Here is a 25792-nt window from a genome sequence, read left to right as displayed (position 1 = left end):
GTTTAGATATCAGGTATACCAGGACGTAGTGTGGGTTTATGTATCTCTATTCATTCAGCTCTGACATGATATCATCTTCATCCTGTATCTCGTCCATCTCCGCGTCGGAAAATGGAAACTCCGCCTCGTCTATTGCTTCATCGAAGGTGGTATTCTTCAGCTCGTTCAGAGGTTGCCGTTGTATCAACGCTTGCGTACCCTCGTATACTTTAGAAGAGGGTGAGAGCTTTGGTCGTTTCTTAAGCGGCTGGGAGAAAGGGCCATGTAACGCGTCTTCATCGTCGGAGAAGACGAAAAACTCGTCGTCGTCTAAGTTGACGATAGGTTGACTGTCTGGCAGGGGAAATTGGGTTGCGGGTGCACTGACAGATTGTGATGGCGTGGGAACATATGCCGTCTGCGGTGTATCGAGTTCGCTGAAGGGAAACTCATCGTCATCCTCAGAATCTGGATACTCCGAATTCGAATCATCCATGAAGACATCATCAGCCTCCATCTCATCAGACGAAACCTCTTCATCATGTGTTTCGAGGGTAATCTGTAAGGTTTTCTTCACGTCAGCTTGAGATAGCCTCACTTCAGTCCCAGAACCCCTACTTCATGTAAATCACGCTTTACAGGTGTTATATATAGTCGGTGGGTAGTATACTTCCACAGGGGTAGTTGAAGGCGTTTCCACGGTTCGTCCAGATCTGTGTCGATAGCCTGAAGGAAATTTCATGTCAGGACGTAGTGTTCAGAAAGTTCATTCTGGGTGATGCTTACGAGTGTTTCGAATGCTTTCTTCATATCCATGTCATCAGTCCTTGCCGCAAATTTACAAAGCGTTCGACCAAGTTCTTCGAAATGTTGAGAATGATTAGCAACCCTCTAATGTCACCAGTGCTCGTTAGCCACGTTTCTTCCCGGTCTTGACGAGAAGTAGTGACCTTCAAGCAGCCCCTTGCGAAGACCATCGGAGCCCTCTTGGCCAGCTTATCAGCAATCAATGACCTCAGCGCAGCGTCAACGAGTGGTACCATTGCCGCTATCGATGGTGTTGTTGCTTGAGGCACGATGCGTGAGTAGTAAATGGTAAAGTCTAACTCTAGATTCAAAGCTGTGAACTGAGCCATGGGAAGGTCTTCTGGGATGGTAGGCTGTGGTGCAGAGGGAGCTCGACGCAAACGGACTGTACTCCACCTTCAATATGTGCATGAAAGCGACAAATGCAAGTCGCAATACTTAACACAGAACACGGGTGAGCGTGGTCCTTCCCATGAAGGTCATACTCGGCGTGAAGGTTGATTTGGTGCCAGATCTGTTCCAATCGACCGCATTAGAACCAGCATACATGGCCATGCAAGAACGGAATGGAACCTTCGCTTTTGCTATTACCAGCCCAAACTTGTCCACCAAGCTCTCCGTGATATTCACCCCCCTCCATCCCAATTGAATTCGCAACTGTGCTCCAGCTATTAGCTAGTGTGTCGAATATGCCGCAAACACAAGAGCACTTCAATGCATTGAGCTGCCAATACCTCGGCCTCCTTCCATCCCTTCCTCGTCTCCTCATCAGGATACTTCACCCTCCACCTCACTCCGAAATCTAACCGTAATGCTTGTGAAGTGTCTTTCAAGCTCAGAAGAGGTGTAGAGAACTCAATTGGATAGCATTCATCCCTGGTGTTCATCGTGGGTTGAATGCTGAAAAAGGGGGTGCTCTGGTGTTTAGGTCACACGGCCTCACCACCAAGCGAACCACCAGCCCTGCAAGTCCTCGAGCTTAAAACGCCATGCACGTACAACATCTTAACCTCCAACAAAATATCAAGATGGATTATCAGGCATTACGAAAGCTTCAAAGACAATGGGCTACATCGTAGGGTGGAGGTCGTTGTTTCTGCGATGGAAGGTGCTGACATCCGCCTTACAGACCAATACCAGCATGGACCTTCTCGGGCGCCTTACTCGCGACACTGCCTAAAACTCGACAACATCTCCACGGATACCCAGGGCCAATATCGACGGCGTTTATTGGTGGTGTGACGGCGCTATCGGGGTATTTTACGATGACAGGAGAGCATCATAATGGAGCAGGTTTGAATCCGTAAATATCAGACTTATGAGGTCTATAGCTGACGATGCAAATAGGAGTTACGACGGCGTGGTCGATGGGCTACCTCCTTATCAATGGGCGGAAAGGGTTGTTCTCGTTTAGACCGTGGCCACTTGGACTGACGATGCTGGCGCTGGGGAATATGGCGGCGTATGGGTCATATTACGCGGGATTCCACTGAACATTTGCGAGACGAGAAACGAGTGAAGCGATGATTCAAGATCTCGTCAATTAGCATAGATACCCTGCATCTCGAATAAATTGTTCCCTAAGCGTATATGTAATACTGATTATAAATACCGTCGTTGTAGTCCTGCAAGTTATATGTCCCCAGCAGACGAATCCACGCATGCAATACTCCTCCTGTCGGACTTTCCTGTCTTCGACTCCGTGTTCCCTGTTCCGTAATTCTGTTTCCTCGTTCAGGCTTCAATTGCCATACCCTATTTCCATACTCCAACCTTCCAATTTCCACATTATTACTGTTCTCTGTCTCCATCAGGAGCACTCATCTTCCGCCGTATCAATACTCCCATTTGGCAAACTCTTCCCATAACCTTCATCATCAATCTCCCCGCCTTCCCCATCACACTCCTTCTCCTCCCCAATCATCGCCTGCGCCCTGGCCTCCTCCCCAACCTCCAACCGCCAAGGTAGTCTCTCAATCCCTTTCGTACCTATCCGCCTCCACACGCGTCCCAAATCATACAACTCAATAAACTGCTGATCCAAACTCCTACTCTTCGGGTTCGCGAACGAGCGGTATTCGTCAAATATGACCGTCAAGGCCCAATTTTGTATCCGCCTCACGCACCCCACCAAACACCCTGTTCGATGTCTCCCGCTTCGGCAGTGTATGAGTATCGGGTGGTTCGCAAGATCCAGTATCACCGCCAACGCACGCGTGATTTCCTCCTCCGGCACCTTCACAAACGGCTCCTTGTTCCCTGGTACACCGAAATGATACGTCCTGATCCCATTCCGCGCACAAAACGCAACATTCTCCTCCGGGTACTCTTCCTGATTCAACCGGATGATCGTTTTCAATCCCAGTTTCTTGAGGTAGGGGAAGGACGGGGGTTTAGGGAGAGAGGAGCGGTAAAGGCCGGGGGAGATCATGGCGAAGTTTTCGGGGATGCGGTAGGTTTCGCCGGGTTGGAGGTCATCTTGAGAGGCGTCATTTGGGTCGATGGGATGTTTCGACGCGTCGACAGTTTCGGGGTCGGATGTGACGGATTGCGCTGTCGTTGGTGTTGAATCCTCGACCATGGCCATGTCGGAAGCGTCTATAGCTCTGATTGCTTGCAAGTAACTGCCTGCCTGCTTGCCTTGAGAAGGTGCTGTCTATGATCGAAGCTTCATGGCCGTCTAAATGTTTTGTGTCGTTTTGTCTTCTCTTCCAAGGTTCTCTACCGAATGTTGCGTCGTCGGACGGACCGCCGCTCCGTTCACGAGCAACAATGCGCGGGTGCGAAAGTGAGTGGCTGCGAAGACAGATAAGGCAAAAAGACCTCATCCGTGGATTAAGCTTCGAACCAGAAAGAATGTTGAATTCCTTCTACTATTCATTCGTTACGTGCTATCGTCCACATAATAAACGCCATGACTCCCCCTCATCTTTTTGTCGATGTTGAATGTAAAATGTACACGTGCACTGGCACTATCGTACTTCCCAAAAAGCTCACACGCTCGTCTACCCCTCAACTATGCTATCTTGTCCCATCCTTTACGCTTTAACCTCCTCCTCCTTCTTCTCTCCTTCGGCAGAAGCGGCCTTCTCCGCAGCCTTCTTCGCTTTCTTCGCCTCCTTCTGGGCTTTCTTCGCCTCCTTCTTCTCATCCACCACCGGCGTCCCAGATCCCCCACCAAACTTCGCCCTCCACTCCTCCTCCATCTTTTCATCCACCCTGCCAAACAGATACTTCGCCTTCCCCAACTTGTGACCAGTCTGCAAATCATCATTACTCCACACATCCGGAATCGCACGGAGCGGCGCATTGAGCTGTTCAGCGATCGAGGAAGAGGTGGAGGGCATGTATGGGTATGCGAGAGCGGAGATGAGGTAGATTAGGTTCAGGGCCGCTGCGAGGACGTTTGCACAGCGGGCGGGGTGTTCGGCGAAGAGGGTGTTGTCGAGTTTGTTATCTTGCAAGAAGACGTTTCCGCGGGCGGAGATGGCCATGACGGTCTGCAAACCGGCACGGAGTCGGGATGCTTCGAGATCCTTGTTGTATTGCGCGAGGAGCTCGTTGACGTTCTCTTTCAACTGCGCGATCTTGGACTCATCGTCCTCGGCAAGATCGGAGGAGTACTCGGCGATGACACCACCGTACTTGGCGTTGACGAACTTGATCACTCGGTTCACGAAGTTACCCAAGTTCGCCAAGAGCTCGGTGTTATTCCTCGACACGAACTCCTTCCACGTAAACTGCGTATCACTCGTCTCCGGACGTGCCATAATCAAATAGTACCTCCACACACTCGGCGACAACCCAGTTTGTTGGGCATTGTTTCCAAAAACACCGACGTTACGAGACTTGGAGAACTTACCACCCTCGTAGTTGAGGTAGTCAGTCGTGTTGATGTGATGCAACATCGTCCAATTCTGTCCCGTACCAAGAAGGGTGGCGGGAAAGACAACAGTATGGAACGGAACGTTGTCTTTGCCCATAAACTGATACAACTTCACATCTTCCGGATTCTGCCACCACTCCTGCCACTTGTCCGTGTAATTCGCCGTGATGGAGACATACCCAATCGTCGCATCGAACCAGACGTAAAGCACCTTATCGGTGAAACCCTCGAGCGGGACTGGCGTTCCCCACTTCAAATCACGGGTGATACAGCGGGGGTTGAGACCCTCCTTCAACCAAGACTCAGTGATCGCACGGCCATTGGCTGACCACTTCCCCTTCTCGGCGGATTCCTTGGACCATGCCTCGACCTTCTCTTGGAGTTTGTCAAGGGCAAGGAAGATGTGTTTGGAATCCCTCAACACGGGCTTGTTACCGTCCAACTTACATCTAGGTTCGATGAGTTCGGATGCGTTGAGAAGTTGTCCACATTTGTCGCATTGATCTCCTCTCGCGTCTTCGTAGAGACATTTAGGGCATGTTCCCTCGACGTATCTGTCAGCCAAGAATCCCTGGTGTTTCTCGCACCAGAGTTGGGTCATGGTGTCTTCTTGGAGGTATCCCTTCTCGTACAATCTCATGAAAATGTCCTGGGCGATTTCGGTCTGTTTGGGCGTAGTCGTACGTCCGAAATGATCGAACCCAATCTCGAACCACCTATAGACATCAGCGTGGATAGCGTGGTATTTATCGCACAACTCCTTGGGGGTAACACCATCTTCCAACGCTTTCGTCTCAGTTGCAGTTCCGTACTCATCGGTACCGCAGATAAAGAGGGTGTTGAAGTTACGGGCTTTGTTGTAGCGGGCAAAGACATCGGCAGAGAGGACTGAGCCGACGATGTTTCCGAGGTGAGGAACGTTGTTGACGTAGGGGAGAGCGGAGGTGATGAGGATGTTCTTCTCGCCCTTCCTGGGGAGGATTTCCTTCTCGTAGAGGGTCTTCATCTCGATGCCGGCTTTGACTTTGCGGGCGGCAGGGCCGGCGGGGGTGGTGTCTTGTGGTACGGAGACCTTGCCGGCGGAAGTGTGCTGAGCGGCGAGTTCGACACCCTTTTTGACGTATTCCTTTCCAGTGAAGTCCTTGAACCATTTTTCCAGTACTGGGAACTTGGAAAGATCGGCGGTAGAGAGCTTGTTGTAAAGTGTCGCGAAGATGATGATCTCAGCAGGGATAGGCTGAGCCTCCGTGAAGCCAGCCTTCTCGATGACGCTGCTAACAGAGGCACAGATCCTGTCCAAATCGGCAGCCTTGTCCTGGACGGCGGGAGTAAGGAAACTCTCCTCCCACTCAATCAACGCAGCCTCAAGGATACTGATCTGGCTCTCCGGGAACGCATGCGTAAACAAATACCGCACAATCGCATTTGCCTCGATCAAAGTCTTGAACTCCTTCGCGAGCTCGAGGGTGACGGTCTTCTGTGCGGCTCCGCCGGCGAGGGCGACGTTCTTGGACTTGTATGCTTCGGCGGCGACGCAGACTTTGATGGCCTGGGTAAAGAGCGGCGACTCTTTTGGAGCTGAAGGGATTGTGATCTTGACTGCAGCCATTATGGGGGTTGGTGGTTGGGCTGCTGCTTCCTTCGAGCCTGTGAGCGGAAGTACCGTATGGGCCCTGAATGCGCAGGACGGCGGCAGCGACTGCTGAGAAGGCTCGAGCTCGTACAATAATTAGACTTCCCCCGAACACTCAACCATCATGGAAGAGATCGTTGACCGCGTTTACATTGGAAGGTATGAATTCTTACGAGCATACGCTCTGGGAGCTGTCTGAGCTGACGTTGAAGCCTACAGCCTGTACACAGTCCGTGCCGGCACCCTCCTGAAGGCGAACGGCATCACCCATGTCGTCTCTGCTCTTACAGACGCCGCAAACGTTCTGAAGATTGGAAACCCTCTCAGACCCAACATCACCACCCTCCAACTTGACGTAGACGATACTGACGACGAAGACCTCCTTCGCCACATCCCCACCTCAAACACCTTCATCACTGCCGCCCTTGAGGCCTCGCCAACAAATAAGGTCATGATCCACTGTGTTGCAGGCGTAAGCCGCTCCGCAACCCTCCTTGCTGCATACCTCATGAGCACTCTCAAGATCGGCCTGGATGATGCATTGCGGATGATGAGGGAGAAGAGACCACAGGTTGAGCCAAACCCAGGGTTTATGCGACAGTTGGGGATTTATGAAAGTGAGGGGTGTCCGCATGGGATCGAGGATACTACGGGCTACAGGAGGTGGAAGAGGGAGATGGAGTCGTTTACGGCAGGGGCAAATGGGAGGGCACCGGTTGTTGCGCAGTATGAGAGTGTGGAGAGGACAGCAGGAATGTCTATTGGGCCCGTGGGTGTTTCGTTACCAGGCCAGGCTGGAGGACTTGCAATGGAACATGCTGCGAAGACTGTGGCTCAGAACAGTGAGGGTGTCAACATGGTTGCAACATCACATCCCTTCGCTCGCCCAACAATGTCATCACCTTCGGCTTCTGCAACAACACGTCAAACCAAAGATGTCGAACTTCGCTGCAAAAAATGCTCCCACTCCATTGCCCAGCGAAAACACATCATCCTTCACACCCCCGAAAAGCACTTCTCCACCCGCCGCTACTCCCCCCAATCCTTCACGCCACAATCCGTCCTCCCAACCCAATGCGGTCTCTACTTCCTCGACCCAATTATCTGGATGAAGCCTGAACTCGACAAGGGCGAGATCGAGGGGAAGTTTGGGTGTCCTAAGTGTGGGAGTAAGATTGGGAATTATGCGTGGCAGGGGATGACGTGTAGTTGTGGGGAGTGGATTACACCGGGGTTGGCGGTGCAGAGGGGAAGGGTTGATGAGGTTCCTAGGAGGGGTCAGGTTATGTTGCCGCCGAGGATGTGATAGTACGTGATGCGGGGTTGTGGCCGTGACGTGCCCGGGGAGCATGCGCCAGATGGAGGAGACACCACCGGAAACTGTTGTGAGAAAGGGTAGACCTAGACAGAAAGGCCGTGATATGGCTCGATCGTCGTTCATATAATGAAGCTTCTCTCCTCTAGCCGTCACTCAGGCCCTCACATCAAAGCTTGATACCTCCGGAAACGGCCTCATCTCCTCTCATACGACCCCAACGATGACCGCATCCAGATACCCCGGCAACCGGCAACCTCCCGGACGCGGATGTCGGTCTCCATTGTCACTCGCTTACACCGAACCAGAAGCGAAACACTATTCTCGTTCTTGAGCAGCGTTCAAGGGGCTCGTTTGTGCTCTTGGTGGTGTGAGGGATCATTGGTGTCTCAAAAGGGTAATTCGGTATATGAACTCCGTCCATGCAAAGAAAGCAACGAAGAATGAACCGATCAGTTGCTGGACTGCCTACGTGGGGACTATGAAGCGATGAGGGCGTTTTGTTTCCTTTCTCCTGGGTGTCTAGGATTGATGACTTGTACGATCCCACGCACGGACCAGTGTGGTGTCAAAGGAGGGGCGGCCACGGCTGGAGTATAAGTTATGCCGCTCCCTCGTTGACAACTCAGCTTCTTTTCCAGAACACTTACTCATCTCGACGCTGGCCGCCTTTATCGACCTGTCAACCACGCGTGTGCACGATGCGTGGAATCTTGAACCTCACTCTCTGCGCTCTCGCACTCATCCTCCTCGCAAGTACTGGTGCCGAAGCCGCCAAGAGCTCTAGCACCGCATGCAAAAGGTCAATCATCACCAAATTTGTCAGCTATATCAAGTCGCTGAAGAGTAGTAGCAAGGGCGTCATCAACACCTCCTCGGCTGGACCGATTTATGGTATCACCACTTCTTCTGGAAAGGAGTATCTCGGCATCCCCTATGCGCAACCTCCAGTCGATGACTTGAGGTTTGCGGATCCGGTTGCCTTTCCGAAGTTTACGGCTGTTTTTAATGCTTCAGCGTACGGGGCTTCGTGTCCTCAGTACTCCGGCCGTGAGACTTCTGAGGATTGTTTGACGTTGAATGTCTTTACGCCTTCCAGCACCTCCTCGAACTCGAAGCTTCCCGTCATGGTCTGGATCCACGGTGGTTCCTTCCTCGTCGGCGGTTCTTCCGACGCTGCGTTCGACGGTTCCAACCTTGCCTCCGAAGGCGTCATCGTCGTCACCCTCAACTACCGTCTCGGTCTCCTCGGTTACTTCGACGGTCTCGGCACCAACGGTAACATGGGTACCCTCGACGCCCAGATGGCTCTCAAGTGGGTTCAGAACAACATCGCTGCTTTCGGTGGTAACGCCGACAAGGTCACTGTCTTTGGACAGTCCTCTGGTGGTCACATGATCCGTGCGCTCATGTCCTCTCCAGCCTCCGAGGGTTTGTTTGACCGTGCGATCATCCAGTCTGACCCCCAGAATTACGGTCTCCAGTCGCGCAATGTCTCTGCTGACATCATTGGTGCCATTGCTTCTTCGTACATTGATTGCTCTGACATTGCCTGCATGCGCAATGCCAGCATCGACGACATCTTGAACGCACAGGCTGCTATTCAGCAGCAGGCTCCTTACCTTGTTGCTGCGTCTACTGGTGTCGCTCTCGCTGAGCCCATCTCCCCTGCAATTGACGGGTCTGTCATCATCGGTGACTTCTCTGCTTTGGCTGCTGCCGGCAACCTCCCCGTCAATGTCGACATGATCATGGGTACCGTTCACGACGAGGCCAACCCTACCATCGAGGCCCAGCTTCCTTACCCCGGTGTCTCCTCTGACTATTTCGCTCAGGTCGCTGTTGCTGTCATGGGTCAGGACCGTGCTATCCAGGTTCTCTATTCTGGTCTTTACACCCCTGATGACTCCTCCGATGGTGTTCGTGAGGCCTTGGCTAAGCTCGGTACTGAGTTCATCTGGACGTGTCCCACTCAGGCCAACGCCGTCACTCTTTCCTCTGGCAGGAACGTGTACCTCTACGAGTTCGAGAAGGGTATCACTTACACTCCTGACAACGGTGGTCTCTCTCTTTGCACCAGCTCTGAGGTCTGTCACGAGGATGACCTCTACCTCACCTTCGGAACCTATACTTCTGTTACCTCCTCCCAGAAGAAGCTTTCTGCTGAGGTTATGGACCGTTGGGTTGCTTTCGCCAAGACCGGTAGCCCTAACGCTGTTGGTTATAAGACTTGGTCCCCGGTGAAGAGCGCGAACAAGCTTAACGCTTACCTGTTGGGTGATGCGAAGGTTAACCAGACCCTTCGTCCCACTGACTGCTCTTTCTTGCAGAGTGTTGGTTTCGATTACTCTATTTTCGGTTGAGCTGAGTAAAGTTTTTAGCTACAATAAAACGAGCGGAAACATCCGTCGTACCGCAATCTCTCGTCTCTTTTTCGCAGGCTTCTTTAAGAACTCCCACACCGCTATCCTACCGATGGGCATCCGACAATATGCGATGCTATATACAACAACGTATGTTATTGGCGATCACCTAATGACCTTCCCCTCTTTTGCCGAACGTCTGTATGAAATAGCGGAGTACTTTGCCGTGAATCCTGAGCCCAGCTTGAGCCCCATGCATGTCATGAAACACCGGGGTACCTTCTCGTAAATCAACCCAACCTTATATTGACTGCAACCGGTGAAAGTCCAAGCGGCAAGGCTCATGGAGATTGAAGCACTCTCGAAGACGCCGGTTACAGCCCTCCTGCCAGGATGTTCAGTGTCATCGTGGCGCTCATCTGCAGCCAAGTTGTGAAGGGCAATTGAGTGGGGTTGAGCTACAGATACTTGGTACACTACTGGCAGTCGTTTTTCGCGTCACTCGCTCTTCTCCTTCCTTTCCACGCTCACTGGCATCCTTTACAATACACGAATATCAACGATGACCACAGTCTCTTCTTCTTCGACTTCTCCAAGCTCCTCAGCAGCACCTAGTGTTTTCACCTCCGCAATTGGGTGGACATACCTCGTTCTCAACGCCTTAGACGTATTGCTTGCTCTCCTGGTCATTCTTCACATATTGGAGACCGGTTATCGGAGTCGGAGAACTCGACGACTCAGTCTTCAGACCCGTGAGCTTTTTCTCAACCCTAGTGCCGACGTCACCGTCACCATCAGAGAAGTAGGTGCAGCTGTTACAGTTGCCAGAAGGATGCCTTTGGCAGTCTGCACTGGAGTTGCAATTGGGGGAGTTGTCCGACTCGTTTTGGCTTCGATACACAGTGAGTCCATGACTTCAACTATTCGAGGCCTGTTTTGGTGGAGTACGAATAACGATCCCCATTCTTGACACTTGAGAAGGCTAACATTTTCGTACAGCAATTTGGCTTACGCCCATCATCGTTACCGTCTTCGCCATGCACGCTCTCATCATCACCGTCGTCCAACAATCCTTCGACCTTGACCGCCACAATCTCGTACTTGTCTTTTTTTGCGCTGCTCTCTCGATAGCTTCTTGGGCACCCTCGAAATTTTGGCTCATCCATGGACGTACCGATAGTGAAATTGTTAAGACATGGCCTGGTGTGTCGAGGAGAGTGGCCTTGGTCTCGTTGGCATACTTTGCAGTATTGTCGATGAGCATGATTATCGCAATGATAGGTGTCAGTTATCATTGCAGTCGACAAGACGTCCGACCCTCACAGACTGACATGAAGCTTCCGAGACTGTCTGGATCTGGGTTCGCTGCAGAAAAGGAACGAAGAGCATTTGAGAACAGGAGAAACCACCAGATTCGGTACTTGGAGAGGTTGGCTGCGAGAAGAGTTGTGTCGTGGTCTTTGACGCTGTTGGCGCAATGTGTTGGTACGCTGTCAGATCTTTTGAATTTCGAGCTGACATGGCATTCTCACAGTGTTTTGTTCTACCGTGCGTTGTCTTGGGAGCCCTCGAAATCCAGAATATCGTGCTCTCCGTGCTCGGATTTACCGTAGTCAACCTGGGTGGAGTATGTTCAGCAGGTTACTACTATTATTTGTACCGACAAGATCTTGGTATTGGTGCTCGGTTACAGACACTGTCGTCCTTGCCAGGAAGACCCCGTACGCCGTTATCCTCAACCCTCCCCTTAACCACCACATCTAGCCCACCGAGTATTCGCAGACGAATGCCTCCGAAAATCAACATCATTCCGCCACCACCGAGTTACGCTGGGTCCTCTCGCTTCTCGGTCGACTCAGCCTACTCGTCACCTGAGTATCCTCTCCTTCCGCCATCACCAGCGTCACCACCATCGCCTCAACTTACAAACTCGCCTTTATCACCGCCGACTATCATGTTGTCTCCACCCTTACGGTCTCCATCGAGGACGCCCACATTGCCAAGATTCTCGAATTTAGGGTCCCTTTCTTTCCCACGACCATCAGGTTCACCTCTCTCCCCGCGATCACCTCGAACACCTAGGTTGAGAATACCTCATCCTACACCGTTGGAGTTAACATCAGCAGAGCGTGAGGGAGAAGAAACAGAAGAAGATTATTCAGGTTTCGTAATGATTATGTATGATGCTGGACGTAGCAGCACTGTCTTGTCCAGGTGATATATCATTGGAGATTTGGCCATAACTTATTGACTGGAGGTTAATCATAATTTATTACCTTGTAATCTATACTATCCTAATCCCTTTTCCCTGAAGCCAGCAGGTAGTATATGCTTGCGGCTTATGTCTATCCCCAAACAACATCAGGGCACTTCGGGTCCGTGTGCACTTGAGCATCGTCGGCCATGACCAGCTGCCTCAGATTCGATTGAAAATGCATATGCGGATATCACGCATCAGAAAAAAACGCCGTACAAATAATCAGACACATCAACTTCTTGCGAACCCAGAAAGCACCTTACTCAAATTTGCCCTTCTTGATGACAAAGGTCTCCATGGCGGCGATCATGGTCCACAGTCTGTTCTCGGCCTCCTCGAACACCACGGATCTGGGGGAGTAGAAGACCTCATCAGAGACCTCCTCCTGATGCCTGGGAAGACAGTGCATGAACTTCCAGTCGGCGTTGGCGCCACCACGCTCGGCGAGCTCATTAGTGACCTGGTAACCAGCGAACTGCTTCAACTTGGTGAGCTTCTCTGATTCCTGACCCATGGAGATCCACGTGTCGGTGACGATGATATCTGCGCCCTTGACGGCCTCTTCTGGGACGTGGGTGGTTTCGATGACGCAGCCCTCGTGCTCGTCGGCGGCGGCACGGGCGATCTCGAGCATGTCCTCGCTTACTGGGAACTCCTTGGGGGTGGCGATAGAAACCTTGATTCCGACCTTGGCGCATGCGAACATGAGGTCGTGCAAGACGTTGTTAGCGTCACCAACCCAAGCGAGCTTCAAGGTGTTGAGGGGTCTATCAGGGAAAGACTCCTTGATGGTAAGGATATCTGCGAGGGCCTGGAGAGGGTGGAAGGCATCAGAGAGAGCGTTGATGACGGGGACGGAGGAGTCCTTGGCCAAGTTGGCGACATCGGAGTGACCGTTGACACGGGCGACGATACAGGAGACCATCGAGGAGATGACACGGGAGGTGTCGTAGAGGGACTCGTTAACGCCGAGCTGGATGTCGTCCTTACCCAAGAACATGGCGTGTCCGCCGAAGTGAGTTACGGCACCCTCGGTAGAGATACGGGTTCGGGTGGAACGCTTGGAGAACATGACAGCGACGGTCTTGCCCTTGAGGGCGGTGGCCTCGGGGATCTCGCCGGCCTTGGTAGCGGCCTTGATCGCTGCTGATCTGTCGATGAGGAAGGTGAGCTCCTTGGGAGTGAGGTCGGCGATGGTCATCAAGTGACGGACATCGGAGGTAGAGACGGCGGAAACCATGTTGCGACGAGAGATGGAGATGGGACTGATAGAAGAAGTGTACTTGATCTGCGCTCGGGAGACGGAGGCAGAGGGTGCGAAAGCGCGAGCGGTGAAATGGGAGGAGCGAAAAAGCGAAGACGTGAGTTTGGAGGCCATAAATAGATTGGTAGAGATCTCAGCGATGATTCGGAAAACGAAACGGGTTTGGTGCTGGTGCGAGATTTAGCCTGATGCTGCGGCCCAGGTGGATGCCTCGAGTCAGGTGAAAGGGCGACCGTCATTGGCCAGTCCGCGGGCTCACTAACCCAAGCCCTAGTATGCTCACCTTCCTCTAAGTGTTAGACCCAATACAGGAATTACCCCTAAGTGTTACTCAGGGCTTGAGAGGTCCTAGCCTACCTTCCTTTAAGTGTTGGACTGATCTGTTGGATGGTGCGTTGGCTGCCGTTGTAGTGCTCCGTAGTGTACGAATGGATGGCTGGAGGTTGGGAGGTCGTCATATCTGGATATCTTATGCGAGCTGCACATGTGTATACAGGACGCCTACTTCACGACTCTACGGAATGGGATCGTTATTATTCGAGGGGTTAATTTTTCCTCGCTCGGTCCCCGAGGACTTTGACGTCGACACGCGCTCATGGACAGGTGAAGCACTCCCCGCTCAGCCGCCCAGCCAAGCCACTGATTAGACAACTACCGCCAAATTACCGCCATATCGATACGTTTGAACGCTCTGTTTACATAATGGTACTGCCAGAACAGTCTGGAGCTGGTCCTTCACGGCAGCCTTCGTCCCTTGTGCAGAACACCGAGAGGACTCCGCTCTTGTCCAGTGCGTCGGAGGATGCGCATGGGAGTCATGATGGATATGAGGGACGACAGCGGTTGACGGATGAGGAAATCGGTGCTTATGAGCGTCGTCCTACAAGTTCTTGGGTGGCTATCATCGCTGCTGTTCTGTTTTTGCTTGGGATCATTGCGGCGATCATCACCCTTCTCATTAAGCTGCCGCCGGTCGCAGATCGATATGCACATGAGGCGATGACATATTCGTTCTACAACGCGAGCGTGTTGAACTTCACTGATGAGGGTATTTGGATGCAAGCTCGAGGTTCCGTGGGGTTGGATGCGTCCCGCGTTGATGACAAGTTTATCCGGAGAGTCGGGAGGTGGGGGACGGGTATTGTGAGAAAGGTGCACTTATCGGAGTTTTCCATGGAAGTCACTCTGCCGGATTACGATGGCTTCTCTCTGGGGATTGCCGATGTTCCGGCCATGACCGTGGACATCCGTGATGGGCATGAGAATGACATCGATGTTATTACATTGGTCAAACCAGCGGATAACCTCGATAAGCTCATGCCTCTCCTCCACGACTACATGGACGGGAAGCTCTCCCGGATCACCGTGAAGGCAGACTCCTCAGCCAAGGCAAAAGCGGGCTGGTTTCCGATCGGCACCCGCAAAGTATCAGAACGCATGACTTTCGACAATCTCCCAACCTTCTCAAACCCAGACATTAGCAACATCCTGCTCAGCGATCCGGCAGACGATACTAACGGAATCGAAGTCTCTGCTGATGCGCACATGCGTAACCCGAGTCCTGTAGGGCTGACAGTGCCGTCTCTTGACTGGCAGATTCTGTTGCCGCGGTGTTCGCCGGAGGAGTTGGTGGAGCTGTCAAAAACCACTACGCCGTCGATCCCGATTGTACCCGAGAAGGACGTTGAGTTGCACCTCAGTGCCCATGTCCCTCGCCTTGACCCAGCGTTGACCGCGGTATGCGACGGGAGAAATACGAGCTCAATGGACGATTTCCTCTTAACCTACCTGGCTGGAAACGCAACCACTGTCTACATCCGCGGCGTCCCCTCTTCAAATACGCCCGCCTGGATGTCACGCGTCCTCGAATCTCTGACCCTACCTGTTCCGTTTCCCGGCCACAAAGCTGAAAACATGATCAAGAACTTCCAGATGTCCAACGTCAAACTCTCCATCGCAGCCGGCATCCCACTTGTCAGTGCCGTAATCGAGGTAACCGTCGGCTTACCTTCTGAGATGCAACTCGGCGTGAACGTCACGAAGGTCCGAGCATCTATGGTCGATCTCTACGATGGACCGGACAAATTCGGGAGGTTGGAGATGAAGGACTTCGCGCCTGCTATTTCGAGGAGGGATGATGAGGGTGATGTAGTGGTTAAGACGGATATTTCGAATGTTCCGTTTGAGGTTACGGATGGGGTGGTGTTTAGGGGGATTATGAGGAGTGTTATTTTTGGTGGGAAGGATGTGGTTATTGGGATGCAAGGTTCCGTCGACGCAGGCATCGAGTCCGGGATGGGCGACTTTGTGGTTAGGAATTTGCCAGCGGTGGGTGAGATTGGGATGAACGGTACGCTTCCACGTCCCTGGTAGAGCAGAGCGAGCGTGCGGCGGGTTGTGGTTGTGACAAACACTGACGTGGTGAGGTTGAGCTTAGGCCTTCCGATGTCCGAGTTCGAGCCCAAGTTCGAGGGGATGAAGCTGATGGGCACCACGCATTCGTCGATTACGTTTGGTGCGGATGCGAGGATGAATAACACGACGCCGTATGGAGGGGTAATACCATATATGAACGTGCACCTGATATATAATGGGTCTGTTATTGGGGATGCGACGGTGAGGGATTTGAAAGTCCGAGCGGGGGAGCCGTTCGTGGCACATGGGCAAGCGGTCTTTGATCCGGGGCATTATGGGGGGAAGACTGCGAAGGAGGCTGGGGCGAAGTTTATCTCTGCGTATGTCTCGAAGGAGAATCTGACGATGACGTTGAGGACGCATCGAGAATCAATTCCGTCGTCACCAAATTTGTCAGAGGCGATGGCTGGGTTGGAGTTTTCGATGCCGGTCCCGGAGATGTTCCCGCCTGCTGATGGCGAAGAGGGGCATGATCGCGAGTTCATGAGAGATGCGACTTTCCATGTCCTTTCCTCGTCCGCGAACTTCATATTGCACGACCCGTTCCCGGAGACACGGTTGATCATCTACGATATCGAAGGGAACGCAACACACGACGGTACATTCCTCGGGCGACTTGCGTATGATCAGCCGTTCACACTCTACCCCGGCGATACGGAAACGCCCAAGTTCCCTGTCTACTGGGATCCAAGTGGCGTGGGTAAGGACATCGTGAAGAAGGCTCTTGGAGGCAATTTGAAGATCGATGCTGTGGCAAAGTGTTTGGTGAGCGTGGGGACTATGAAGCCGATTTGGGTGGGGTACAACGCAACTGGTATAGGTGCGAGGGTTAGGATATAGGTGTGGGCTATGGAAGGGAACGGCGTTTTAGCTATATTGGAATTATCTTTAGTCATTTGCTTCAAATTAAACTTTTTGGCGGAATTTTCGTGGTCCATCTGCCACTTTCCTAGTTGGGCAACACGATGTACATACGAGGCCACCTTTTCAGAACCTCAGAAGCCGTTTGTAGCAGCCTCGGCGGTGGTTGTCATGGCACTACCTATTCTGATCTTCCGTCCGAATGCTTCCCATTTGGATCTCTTCCCACTCTTATCCTTCCCACCTTACAGGAACAGGTCATCATCCGGATCCTCCGGATCATAATCATCTTCGCTCCCCGGCTCATACCATATGCTCCCCTCATCCCCCTTCTCGTCCTTCTCCCCGCCCAGATCCTGCGCACTAAAATGCGGCAACACAACACCCTCCTTCTGCTTCCTCTCTCTCTCCGTCATGCCCAAATTAAATGTCGTCAGGCCTGCCATAACATCGTCGACACTTGGCTCCTCCTTCGGTGGTGGTAGAGATGGTGCTGGTGGTTTGTATAGCCTCACTGTCGAGGAAACGATGTCGAAGACGCATTCTTCCACTACCGCACGTCCGGATTTTCTTCGATGCTCGACGGTGAGTAAGAGATCTCTTTGTCTTTGTGCTGATAGTTGTAGTGGCCACACCGGTTTCTCGTCATCTAAAGAGACGGCCCCAAACGTCTTCTCCTCAAACGGCGAGATAATCGTCGTTGACAGATACCTCAACAAAGTCTCCTTCCCAGGCGAATACGTCCCACCAACCTCCGGCACCGACGTTGAACACGTCACTAACACACTCAATGGCCGCAGACTCGCCAATGCACCCACGAACGCAGCAACGTTCTCAGCATCAATGTATCGCAGAGAATCGATCACCAGTATGTACTTTCCGGGCGTCCAGTTTGCAGATGTTATCCGTGATTTGATTTCAGCGAGGGTTTGCGTGACTGAAAGTCGGTTGTAGGAGGACCCATCTGGTGATGGTCGAAGAGTCTCGATGACCTCGGTCTCAGCACCATAAATGTTTCGTACATGCTTAGTGTTAGACTCAGATGTAACGTATAGAACTCTCAAATCTCTAAGATATGTCAGTGACTGTTGATACGTCAAGCAGATCGATGTACTCACTGCAACAGTGCCTTTTTTACGAAGGATCGAGTCACCGGCACCAAAGACTGCGACAACGTTGGCAAGAACGAGATAAGAGGCGAAGCATTTGCCTGCTTGAACGTCAAAAGCCTCGTCAACAATGGCTGCGAATGTGTTGCCGACATCTTGTCTTCTCTCGTAATTGCGCTCGGCCTTTCAAAGTTCGAGCTCGTACGTCTCTCGATCCCTGCATCTGCAGCTGCACTGTAACGAAGATACGCGTAACATCACCAATTCCGGGACATCTCTAATGAACGCATTCTGATCGGGGTATCACATAACTAAAGATCCTGCCTAAACGTAACACCAAACACCACAAAATGGCTCCTACTTCTGCTCAAATTGACTTCTTTGGCTACTCATTCGCTTTGCTGACCTTTCTCGGCGGAGCAATTGGCTTCATCAAGGCGAAATCAATCGCTTCGTATGTCGACGTTGTGCTTATAGTTGCACCCGGAGCACTGCTGACGGACGACATACAGGATCATCAGCGCGAGTATTTCCGCCCTTTTGATCGCTTACGGAGCATCCCTCACATCCCGCGAGTATGAAAACGCCAAGATGATCTTCTGGGTTTCGCTCTTGTTATTGGGATTCTTTGCCAAGCGTTATGCTGGTAGCAGGAAGGTGATGCCTGCGGGATTGATGATGGTTCTGAGGTATGATTGTGCTATTCTGCGAGGCATCCTGGCTAAATTGTGGACAGTCTGATCTCCGTCATTCGATACGGTCAGCGTCTGTATCTCTAATGTCTTTGCTTCAGCAATAGCTATCCACCTAGTGACCTAGCCATAACTTCAATATTCTTACATACCTAACCTATACATCCAAAACCCATCATCCCTCAAATGCTCTATCACTAACATCCAACCCCACACCTCTCGCAACACTCCTCATCTCCTTCAAAATCAAATCCTCATAACTATCCGTACTCCCCGTCACGATCTGCTTCAACCTCGTCCAGTAAAAGGTTCCATTGATCACCGTGATGGCAAACCGGAACTTGATATGTTTCCACCAAGCGCCTATCCGAGCAGAGAAGGATGCTCCGCGTGGAAGGTCAGCGAGGGATCGGGACGCCCAATTAGCAAGGATTGCGATGCGGTTGACGGGTGAGCCGAGTTGACGGTTGTTGGCTTGGACGATACGCATGTTGCGACCGATGAAGAGGAGTTCTTGTGGGATCTTTGAGGTATCGCTCAAGAACGACTTCAACTTCTCCTTCAAAGCAAGCTGAGCTTCATATGGATCCAGAATCTTTCCTTGCTTTCCGTCCTTGCCGCCGCCGAGTGATCCACGTTTACCACCAGAGTAAGGTCTCAGAAGTGTTGCGGAAGCCAAGAGGTCCGGGTTCGTGATACCCCAACCCACGGCAATTTTCCTGATGGTCGCGTTATCAAACGTCACCAAGCTCTTCCAAAGCTCACAGTAATCCTCCCTCAACATCTCCGGCTCAGAAATATACAGTCCATGATCCAACAACACAAGTTCTGAACCTCTCCCCTTCGCCTTCCGTCTCACGAGGATATTCCCTGGATGCGGGTCGGCGTGCAAGAACCCAAACTTGAACATCTGTGCTGCGAAGAGGTCACACATTGTCTGCATCACCTCTTTGTGGCTAATCCCCATGCGCCTAATCTTCTCGTTTTCGTTGATACGGACACCTTCCTCCCAAGTTGCAGTCATGATTTTGCTAGTAGTATAATCCCAGAATACCTCTGGTACGCGTACACGACCATGGAGGGATGGTTCAGTCACGATGAAGGCAGCGGTCTTCTCCGCGTTCTTCGCTTCGTTGACAAAGTCCGTTTCAGAACGTAACTGCGCCGCAGTGAAATCCGCGGTGAAGTAAATGGGAATGTCGAAGATGTAGTTCTCGTACACATACAACAGCATCTTGTACGACCACAGATCCCACTCCACCTGCTTCGCGATCTCAGGTTTCTGAACCTTGACAGCGACCCATTCGCCGGTATGTAGTCGTGCCCTATGGACTTGTGCGATGGAAGCCGACGCAGCGACCCTTGGGTCAATATACGCAAACACCTCCTCTGGTGGTCTTCCGAGTTCCCTTGTCAAGATCTTATGAACCTCGCGCCACGGTATTGCCGGTGCGGAATCGAAAAGGGTCGAGAACATCCTCGAGTACGCCGGTGGGAGGATATCCGCCTGCATCGCAAGTGCTTGTCCAATCTTGATGTATAGACCTCTGTACACAGACTTCGTCAGCATCACTCATGAGGTATCTGGCACAGTTCTTTTATACCCATTCGATCGAATCGTGTCATACATCCTCTTCGCAACCCTCTCGTGCAACCTATCGATACCACCTTCCGCAGCGTTCCCCTCATGGAAATTAATCTTGTAGTCAACAGCGATGACGACTCCAGTCCACGCCGTCCGGAGCGTCCGGCGAATCGCACGACCGTTGAAGTAACCGTCTGCGAAATACGATCCAACACCAGCTAATCCAAGAATGATGAGCGTCGTGCGTTTCCGGGAAATCTTCGATGCCTTCTTCGGCGCTCCAAGGGATTCGGGCGATGGTGGAGCGATCGTCCAAGCTGGAACTGTTCGCGGCGGAAGCATGCTAACAAGTCGTGCACCACCTATTCTAAAGATACCATGCTGCTGTCGTGGAAGGCGGAAAGCCATCTGAGATGGTCTGCGGTACATTACCGTACTGCCTTGGCCGTTCGGATGGGAGTCTCTTGCTTTTCAAGTGCGAATTTCGAGAATGTCGATTTCGTGTCGTTAATGACGTTACCATGTTCGATACGGCCATCGCGGCTATATACTGCAACACCAGCGCATTCTGGGAAAAGCTACGACGGACGACGAAGACAATGAGGACGACAGACGTGAGCAATGAGAAAGTTTGTTAAGCAGCCAGAGGATCAGCGACCATCCAGAGAAGTGAGAACCACAAATAACGCTCAGGATAATAGAAGAGAATAAAAAAACAATGAATGAAAACCCATTACGCCCGTAGTGTAAAAGACCCGACCTCCTCGAAGAAAACCATGCTAATATAGTATCTTCTATCCATTAATACGCATCCAACTTGTAACGCGTTCGCCCCCCCTCCAATTTTGTACAGCCCGTTTCACTGAGATAACCAAGACTCAAGTCGCTTAGAGAGCGAACTGGGCGACGGCACCAGCGATCAAGGCAGCAACACCCATGGCGGAGGCAACCTTGGAGGCACCAGAGGTAGAGGTGGAGGAAGAGGAGGAACCAGAGGAGGTGGAGGTACCAGTGCCGGAACCGTCAGCGGTCTGGTTGGTACCATTCAAACCGGTGGTAACGGTCTTCAAAGCACCCTTGCAGACGAAGGTGTCACCCTTGATAACACCGTTGGTGGAGTCATCCTCGAAGGGGCACTCGAACTCGTCAGAGGTAGACTGAACGTTCATTCCACCCTTGACGTCAGAAAGGGCAGGAAGGGAGACGTTGGTGAAGTCACCAGTGAAGTCAATGGCACCAGCAACCTCAGAGACCTTGGGGAATCCGTCGATGACCAACAAGTCAGTGTTGTTGGCAATCAAGAAAGCACCGTTGATGGTGGCCAAGTTGGGCATGGAGATGTTGGACAACTTGGTGTTGTCGTTGAAGGTAAGGGAACCAACAGAGGTAAGGTTCCTGGCAGTGACGGAGGTCATGGAACCGTTGATGTAACCCAAACCACCAGTAACGTTGTTCAACTTGGGGGTGTTGACATCACCAGTGGAGAAGAAGGTAGCGTTACCAGCAGTGAGGAGGGCGGGGAAGTTGACGTAGAGGGAAGCGAAGTTGTAGGCAATGTTGATGGTGTCGGAGACGGAAGCCAACTGGGGCATGGAGATGTTCCTGAGGTAGATGTTGTTGTTGATGTCGATGGTGTTGGCGGTGGTCAAGGTGATACCGTCCAAGGAGTTGAGCTGAGTGTCGGTGATGAGGACATCGTCAGCGGAGGTGACACCAGTGTTGAACTGAACCTGCTGGAGAGCAGGGAGAGTCTCGAAGTCGATACCACCCAAGGAGGTCAAGGCAGGCATAGCGAGAGTGTTCAAGAGGGTCAAGTTGACCAACTTGAGAGTACCAGAGATGGACTGGAGGGAAGGAGCGGACAAGACGGTCAATGCGATGTCCTGGAGAACCTGAAGGTCACCGTTGATCTCCTGAACACCGTTCAAGGTAGCAGTAGCCAACTGGGAGGTGATGACAATGTTACCGGTGACGGTGTCACAGGAAGCAAGGGCATCGAGGTCGGACTGGGAGTTGATGGTGAAAGTGCTGTTGGAGCACGAGTCATCGGCAGCTGTAGAACCAATTGGTTAGTATTTACTCGGGATGTATGCTGCCAATTGAAGCATTCACTCACCCTGAGCCATGGCGAAAGCCATCAAAGACGCAACAAGGACCTTCTTGAACATTTTGTTGATAGTAATGAAGAGAATTAGGGATTAGGTAGGACCGGACGTCTGTACGGTTCGTATATATCGAAAGATTGGGGAAGCGAATGGGTACTCCTTGTAGAAGAGTCTTGCTCGGTGGGTTGGGTAGGGAAGGAACTTTGGAGTGGGGCAGCCGAGGCGCCTTTTGTTGTGGAGCGGCGAGGGAGATTTCAGGGGGGCCTAGTAGCAGGGCGAGAAACCGGTGCAGTCCGACGCGCGTTCTTGGCAGCAAGTAAACAGACGGTCCAAGCTCTGTCTGTACGATGGATGGCCGATTCCCTTACGATGATTACGACGACTTCGTTCTCCTTTCTGGTCAATTGACAGCACGCTCCTCGAAACAATCACGGTTCCATAAATAGCAGCGCGGCTCATCGATATCGAGGCCCCCCAACGACCGCCGTTGCCATGACCCGGCGCCTGCATGATTTCCAGGCAGCCCGCTGTGAGCCACCCCCGAAGCTGGCAGTTGACTCTCCATTTCACTGGCAAATTCGAAAGGCCGTGATCCCGTTATTCTCCTATCCTCTTCCTCCTCTTTTTGCGACCACCGTAGATCCGGTGTCTCATCCGGCGTGACTTCTAACGTTTCACAAGCTCACTTCGGAGTATCTACACGTGCGACGTATCGCTCGGTTGAGATGGTAATTTGCCACCCCGTATATCACCAATTCAAGAGGGGTCCTGGTATTCCCACCGCGCGGTCATATCCGTCTCAATTGAGCGCTTCGTTGCTTGGTGGGGTGCCTGGGTGAGCGATCTGGCCCATTGCGCGATCAACACAGCCATGAGAACGTAACGTAGATACGTCCATGGCCATCCATACAGCTGTGCGGGTCATTCAGCCTCCATCAAATGAAAGCTGTACCCGGTCGGATATCAGAGTACCGTCACTTGCGGTTAATTGTTATCAAATGTAAGCTATGAGCGGGAAGTGCGGGTTAACCAGCTGGTCATATATATACATGTAATTACTCTCCGACGATAAATCATGTTACCCGGGGCGGAGCCGAACCTTGTCGCACCGTACCTTTATTACAATCGATATCGCCTTCGAATTGGAACTCGAATCCGTGTCACCTACGACACTTCTTACAATCATCGTGGCAAAAGGACTGGATAAGGGAAGGCGTAGACGGCGTCAAACCCATCAAACGAAAGCTCGTGGTACCGGTACACCGGAACTGACGGGTAGGATGCCATGACCAGGCCCGCGCAGGTGGCAAAGGACCCTTAATCACCGCTTCAAAGCACAAGGCATGAGGATCCGTAGCAAATGACGATCACCCGGGTCGACAACCCCACTGCATCCCTACGATGCACTTCCTCATCACGCTGCACGCTGCACACATCCATATGTTTAAGGTATTTGTATTATGTTCACTCCTCTGTCATCCCCTCGGTATCATCATGAATATCGCTACCTTTCCTCCCCATCTTCCTCCTTCATCCTCAAATAGAGTACATTTGTTTTCTCCTCCATCTTCAGTGCTCTGCCTCCTCGCTGAGATCATCTCGATCTCAAAGCATCCCCAGTACCATCACCATCCTGTACGTTTAGTGGGCACTCGCGGGCTTCTTGCGGATGATCATAGCATCCAAATCAGCGCGCTCCTGCTCCTCGGCCTCGACCTCCTTGAGGATGTTTGAGATGTAACGGTGGTCCTGTGCGAGAATGTCAGCATCTTATCACAAATATATATAACAAAATGGCCAGGCGGGGTAAAGGATGGGTTATGGGCGAGGGTGGATGCCGGATCATCACGTTCAGTCATTGCTCTTTTGTCCAGGGTTTTTGTTTGAGAGGAGCTCGGGCCAGCTATGGGGATACCCCGTCATCCAGTCATTGGGCAGTCTGTACCCCACAATGGCGACAAGATATCATACATCGCCCCATCCTCCATACTCCCCTCGGTCCTTAGCCGTCTTCCTTCTTCAGTTGAACGTGATCCAAACAACCCTTACGCACACCCTCGCCTCGCCTTGCCCGCCCACCCATCCACATCGATATACATACCTGGTCGAGCGTAGTCCACTGCTCCTTAGGCAAAAGAGTGTGAGACATAGAGCACTGAGAAGCAACACGCATACGGTAAACACGGTCAGCGTGCTCCTTTGGCGAAAGACGCTTGAGGGCCTTGATCATGGCGAGGTTCTCCTCGGGGATGAGGTCGTCGTAGCTGTGCGATCGGAATCAGCTCCGCGGTTCTCAAAGTTTGTCCACTGCCATCTCCAAGCTGCCTCGTCACGCTGAGAGCGACGGAAAGAGGGAGAGAGGCGGGATCGGGGAGTTGGTGGCACGTACCGGAAACCAATCTGCTGGTAAGCGGTGAACTTGTAGTAGGTGTTCGCGATGGGCGTCAAGGCCTTGGTCAGGAAAGGCGAAGCCTTGATCAGGTTGGCAAGAGAGATACCGGAAACGGGAGTGGCCATTTTTGCTGATGTATATTCGATGGTTCTGATGGGGTCGATGTTGGAGGTGCTGTAATGCAGCTTTTTGGTTGGCTGGCCCAGAGGGGTTTAGTACGTGAACCTGCGTGCCCGTATATTTCGAAGGCGAGTGTGCGAAGTTTATAAACGAACATGTCTAATGCTGGCAGATGGGTCAAGGGTTTGTGATACTCTTCTTGATAGGACAAGCCTCGGTTAACACGCAGTGTAGCGCTGTTCTGGGGTACTGTTATCGCGGTCGGAGGGCATCAACTTCAGTATTACATTATGCCTTCGGAGGATGAACTCGTAAAGGTTTGTTCCCTTGTCTTTTGTCGATCCTTTTCTCCAATACTAACCACTGGAACAGAGATTATCACCAGCACTGAAGAAGGAGTTCCTTGAACAGCGGCAACGGCGTGCCGCCGAGGATATTGATAATGGAGCGCAACTCATGGCACACATCAGGGCCAACGCCCAGAAGACTGAGCCAGGTTCGTTTTCCTTACAGAAACTCACATTCGAGACGTTTGCTAATGATTTACAGCATGGAAGACGGATTGGGGTAAGAAGCCTGATGCAGCAGCGCAGCTTGACAGGGAGACTGCCGCAGTGGGTCAAGTACCAGCCGGTCTGGACGTCAAGCCGAAGCCTTAGTCATGACCGAAAATGCATTGTTGTATGTTTGGAAATTGTACGATATCCCATAGCTCTTAGCCATAATTATACCCAGATCTGATCTCATGTGACTTTTATGACATTGTGGCAGAACCTAAGTTTAGGTAGCCGTGAGTCCGGTGCGGAGTGCACTGAAGCTGAAGCTGTATTTCGAGTCTGATCTGCGCAAGAGTCAACAGGCAGTAACTTCACCCGATCGCATCTGAGCAACCGAGGAGCAGAGCTTATACATCAGCGGAAGGCGTCCGGTTTACTTCTTCTTCGTTCAGCGTCGGATCGCGTTTGCGGTCCCTGTTCATACCTTATCTCTTCTGCGCATCCACGAAAAT

General features: G+C 52.0%; 15 protein-coding genes across 15 annotated transcripts; 7 read left to right on the top strand and 8 right to left on the bottom strand.

Annotated features, from left to right (window-relative positions):
* Positions 1-46: 46 nt before the first annotated feature.
* Positions 47-1422, bottom strand: SAICODRAFT_71336 (uncharacterized protein; the record flags this gene model as incomplete). The annotated part of the gene is made up of 4 exons (XM_019170674.1): positions 930-1422; positions 766-870; positions 598-705; positions 47-538 (listed from the first exon to the last, which is right to left on the bottom strand). Exons 1-4 carry the CDS (start codon positions 1113-1115, stop codon positions 47-49), a joined length of 891 nt encoding a protein of 296 aa, XP_019024021.1. The 5' UTR covers positions 1116-1422.
* Positions 1423-1782: 360 nt separating this feature from the next.
* On the top strand, positions 1783-2427 carry SAICODRAFT_80336 (altered inheritance of mitochondria protein 19). The gene is made up of 3 exons (XM_019171198.1): positions 1783-1861; positions 1916-2079; positions 2134-2427. The coding sequence occupies exons 1-3, from the start codon at positions 1815-1817 to the stop codon at positions 2277-2279; spliced, it is 357 nt and encodes a 118-aa protein (XP_019024020.1). The 5' UTR covers positions 1783-1814; the 3' UTR covers positions 2280-2427.
* Positions 2428-2782: 355 nt separating this feature from the next.
* On the bottom strand, positions 2783-3232 carry SAICODRAFT_49150 (protein-tyrosine phosphatase; the record flags this gene model as incomplete). Its single annotated transcript, XM_019168952.1, has 1 exon — positions 2783-3232. A coding segment is annotated over one exon (450 nt), but the record flags the coding sequence as incomplete, so codon positions are not given.
* A 592-nt stretch (positions 3233-3824) lies between these two features.
* On the bottom strand, positions 3825-5678 carry SAICODRAFT_57214 (methionyl-tRNA synthetase; the record flags this gene model as incomplete). The annotated part of the gene is made up of 1 exon (XM_019169516.1): positions 3825-5678. The coding sequence occupies one exon, from the start codon at positions 5676-5678 to the stop codon at positions 3825-3827; it is 1854 nt and encodes a 617-aa protein (XP_019024018.1).
* A 697-nt stretch (positions 5679-6375) lies between these two features.
* On the top strand, positions 6376-7724 carry SAICODRAFT_80328 (phosphatases II). Its single transcript, XM_019171197.1, has 2 exons — positions 6376-6464; positions 6525-7724. Exons 1-2 carry the CDS (start codon positions 6430-6432, stop codon positions 7609-7611), a joined length of 1122 nt encoding a protein of 373 aa, XP_019024017.1. The 5' UTR covers positions 6376-6429; the 3' UTR covers positions 7612-7724.
* A 470-nt stretch (positions 7725-8194) lies between these two features.
* Positions 8195-10264, top strand: SAICODRAFT_121550 (Carboxylesterase). The gene has a single exon (XM_019165369.1). It carries the CDS (start codon positions 8322-8324, stop codon positions 9981-9983), a length of 1662 nt encoding a protein of 553 aa, XP_019024016.1. The 5' UTR covers positions 8195-8321; the 3' UTR covers positions 9984-10264.
* Positions 10265-10437: 173 nt separating this feature from the next.
* Positions 10438-12123, top strand: SAICODRAFT_121756 (uncharacterized protein). The gene is made up of 3 exons (XM_019165370.1): positions 10438-10927; positions 10983-11468; positions 11518-12123. Exons 1-3 carry the CDS (start codon positions 10546-10548, stop codon positions 11745-11747), a joined length of 1098 nt encoding a protein of 365 aa, XP_019024015.1. The 5' UTR covers positions 10438-10545; the 3' UTR covers positions 11748-12123.
* A 108-nt stretch (positions 12124-12231) lies between these two features.
* Positions 12232-13771, bottom strand: SAICODRAFT_30350 (putative ornithine carbamoyl transferase). Its single transcript, XM_019167657.1, has one exon. It carries the CDS (start codon positions 13616-13618, stop codon positions 12500-12502), a length of 1119 nt encoding a protein of 372 aa, XP_019024014.1. The 5' UTR covers positions 13619-13771; the 3' UTR covers positions 12232-12499.
* Positions 13772-14190: 419 nt separating this feature from the next.
* SAICODRAFT_71330 (uncharacterized protein) lies at positions 14191-16759 on the top strand (the record flags this gene model as incomplete). The annotated part of the gene is made up of 2 exons (XM_019170673.1): positions 14191-15854; positions 15942-16759. Exons 1-2 carry the CDS (start codon positions 14207-14209, stop codon positions 16757-16759), a joined length of 2466 nt encoding a protein of 821 aa, XP_019024013.1. The 5' UTR covers positions 14191-14206.
* Positions 16760-16817: 58 nt separating this feature from the next.
* On the bottom strand, positions 16818-18065 carry SAICODRAFT_19269 (uncharacterized protein). Its single transcript, XM_019166074.1, has 2 exons — positions 17899-18065; positions 16818-17848 (listed from the first exon to the last, which is right to left on the bottom strand). The coding sequence occupies exons 1-2, from the start codon at positions 18042-18044 to the stop codon at positions 17026-17028; spliced, it is 969 nt and encodes a 322-aa protein (XP_019024012.1). The 5' UTR covers positions 18045-18065; the 3' UTR covers positions 16818-17025.
* Positions 18066-18239: 174 nt separating this feature from the next.
* On the top strand, positions 18240-18668 carry SAICODRAFT_7503 (uncharacterized protein; the record flags this gene model as incomplete). The annotated part of the gene is made up of 3 exons (XM_019170956.1): positions 18240-18343; positions 18402-18578; positions 18626-18668. 3 exons carry the CDS (start codon positions 18240-18242, stop codon positions 18666-18668), a joined length of 324 nt encoding a protein of 107 aa, XP_019024011.1.
* Positions 18669-18756: 88 nt separating this feature from the next.
* SAICODRAFT_56920 (ABC1-domain-containing protein) lies at positions 18757-20508 on the bottom strand (the record flags this gene model as incomplete). Its single annotated transcript, XM_019169495.1, has 2 exons — positions 18757-20128; positions 20186-20508. The coding sequence occupies 2 exons, from the start codon at positions 20506-20508 to the stop codon at positions 18757-18759; spliced, it is 1695 nt and encodes a 564-aa protein (XP_019024010.1).
* A 545-nt stretch (positions 20509-21053) lies between these two features.
* On the bottom strand, positions 21054-22334 carry SAICODRAFT_7501 (uncharacterized protein; the record flags this gene model as incomplete). Its single annotated transcript, XM_019170955.1, has 2 exons — positions 21054-22219; positions 22283-22334. The coding sequence occupies 2 exons, from the start codon at positions 22332-22334 to the stop codon at positions 21054-21056; spliced, it is 1218 nt and encodes a 405-aa protein (XP_019024009.1).
* Positions 22335-23898: 1564 nt separating this feature from the next.
* On the bottom strand, positions 23899-24801 carry SAICODRAFT_19265 (cytochrome b-c1 complex subunit 7). The gene is made up of 3 exons (XM_019166073.1): positions 24661-24801; positions 24373-24535; positions 23899-24020 (listed from the first exon to the last, which is right to left on the bottom strand). Exons 1-3 carry the CDS (start codon positions 24786-24788, stop codon positions 23913-23915), a joined length of 399 nt encoding a protein of 132 aa, XP_019024008.1. The 5' UTR covers positions 24789-24801; the 3' UTR covers positions 23899-23912.
* A 137-nt stretch (positions 24802-24938) lies between these two features.
* SAICODRAFT_35170 (uncharacterized protein) lies at positions 24939-25442 on the top strand (the record flags this gene model as incomplete). Its single annotated transcript, XM_019168405.1, has 4 exons — positions 24939-24966; positions 25018-25100; positions 25156-25279; positions 25333-25442. 4 exons carry the CDS (start codon positions 24939-24941, stop codon positions 25440-25442), a joined length of 345 nt encoding a protein of 114 aa, XP_019024007.1.
* Between the last annotated feature and the right edge of the window lie 350 nt (positions 25443-25792).

This window comes from Saitoella complicata (genome assembly GCF_001661265.1).
Source record: "Saitoella complicata NRRL Y-17804 unplaced genomic scaffold SAICOscaffold_12, whole genome shotgun sequence".
NCBI classification, from domain to species: domain Eukaryota; kingdom Fungi; phylum Ascomycota; class Saitoellomycetes; order Saitoellales; family Saitoellaceae; genus Saitoella; species Saitoella complicata.
This window is presented reverse-complemented; position numbering and strand designations above follow the sequence as displayed.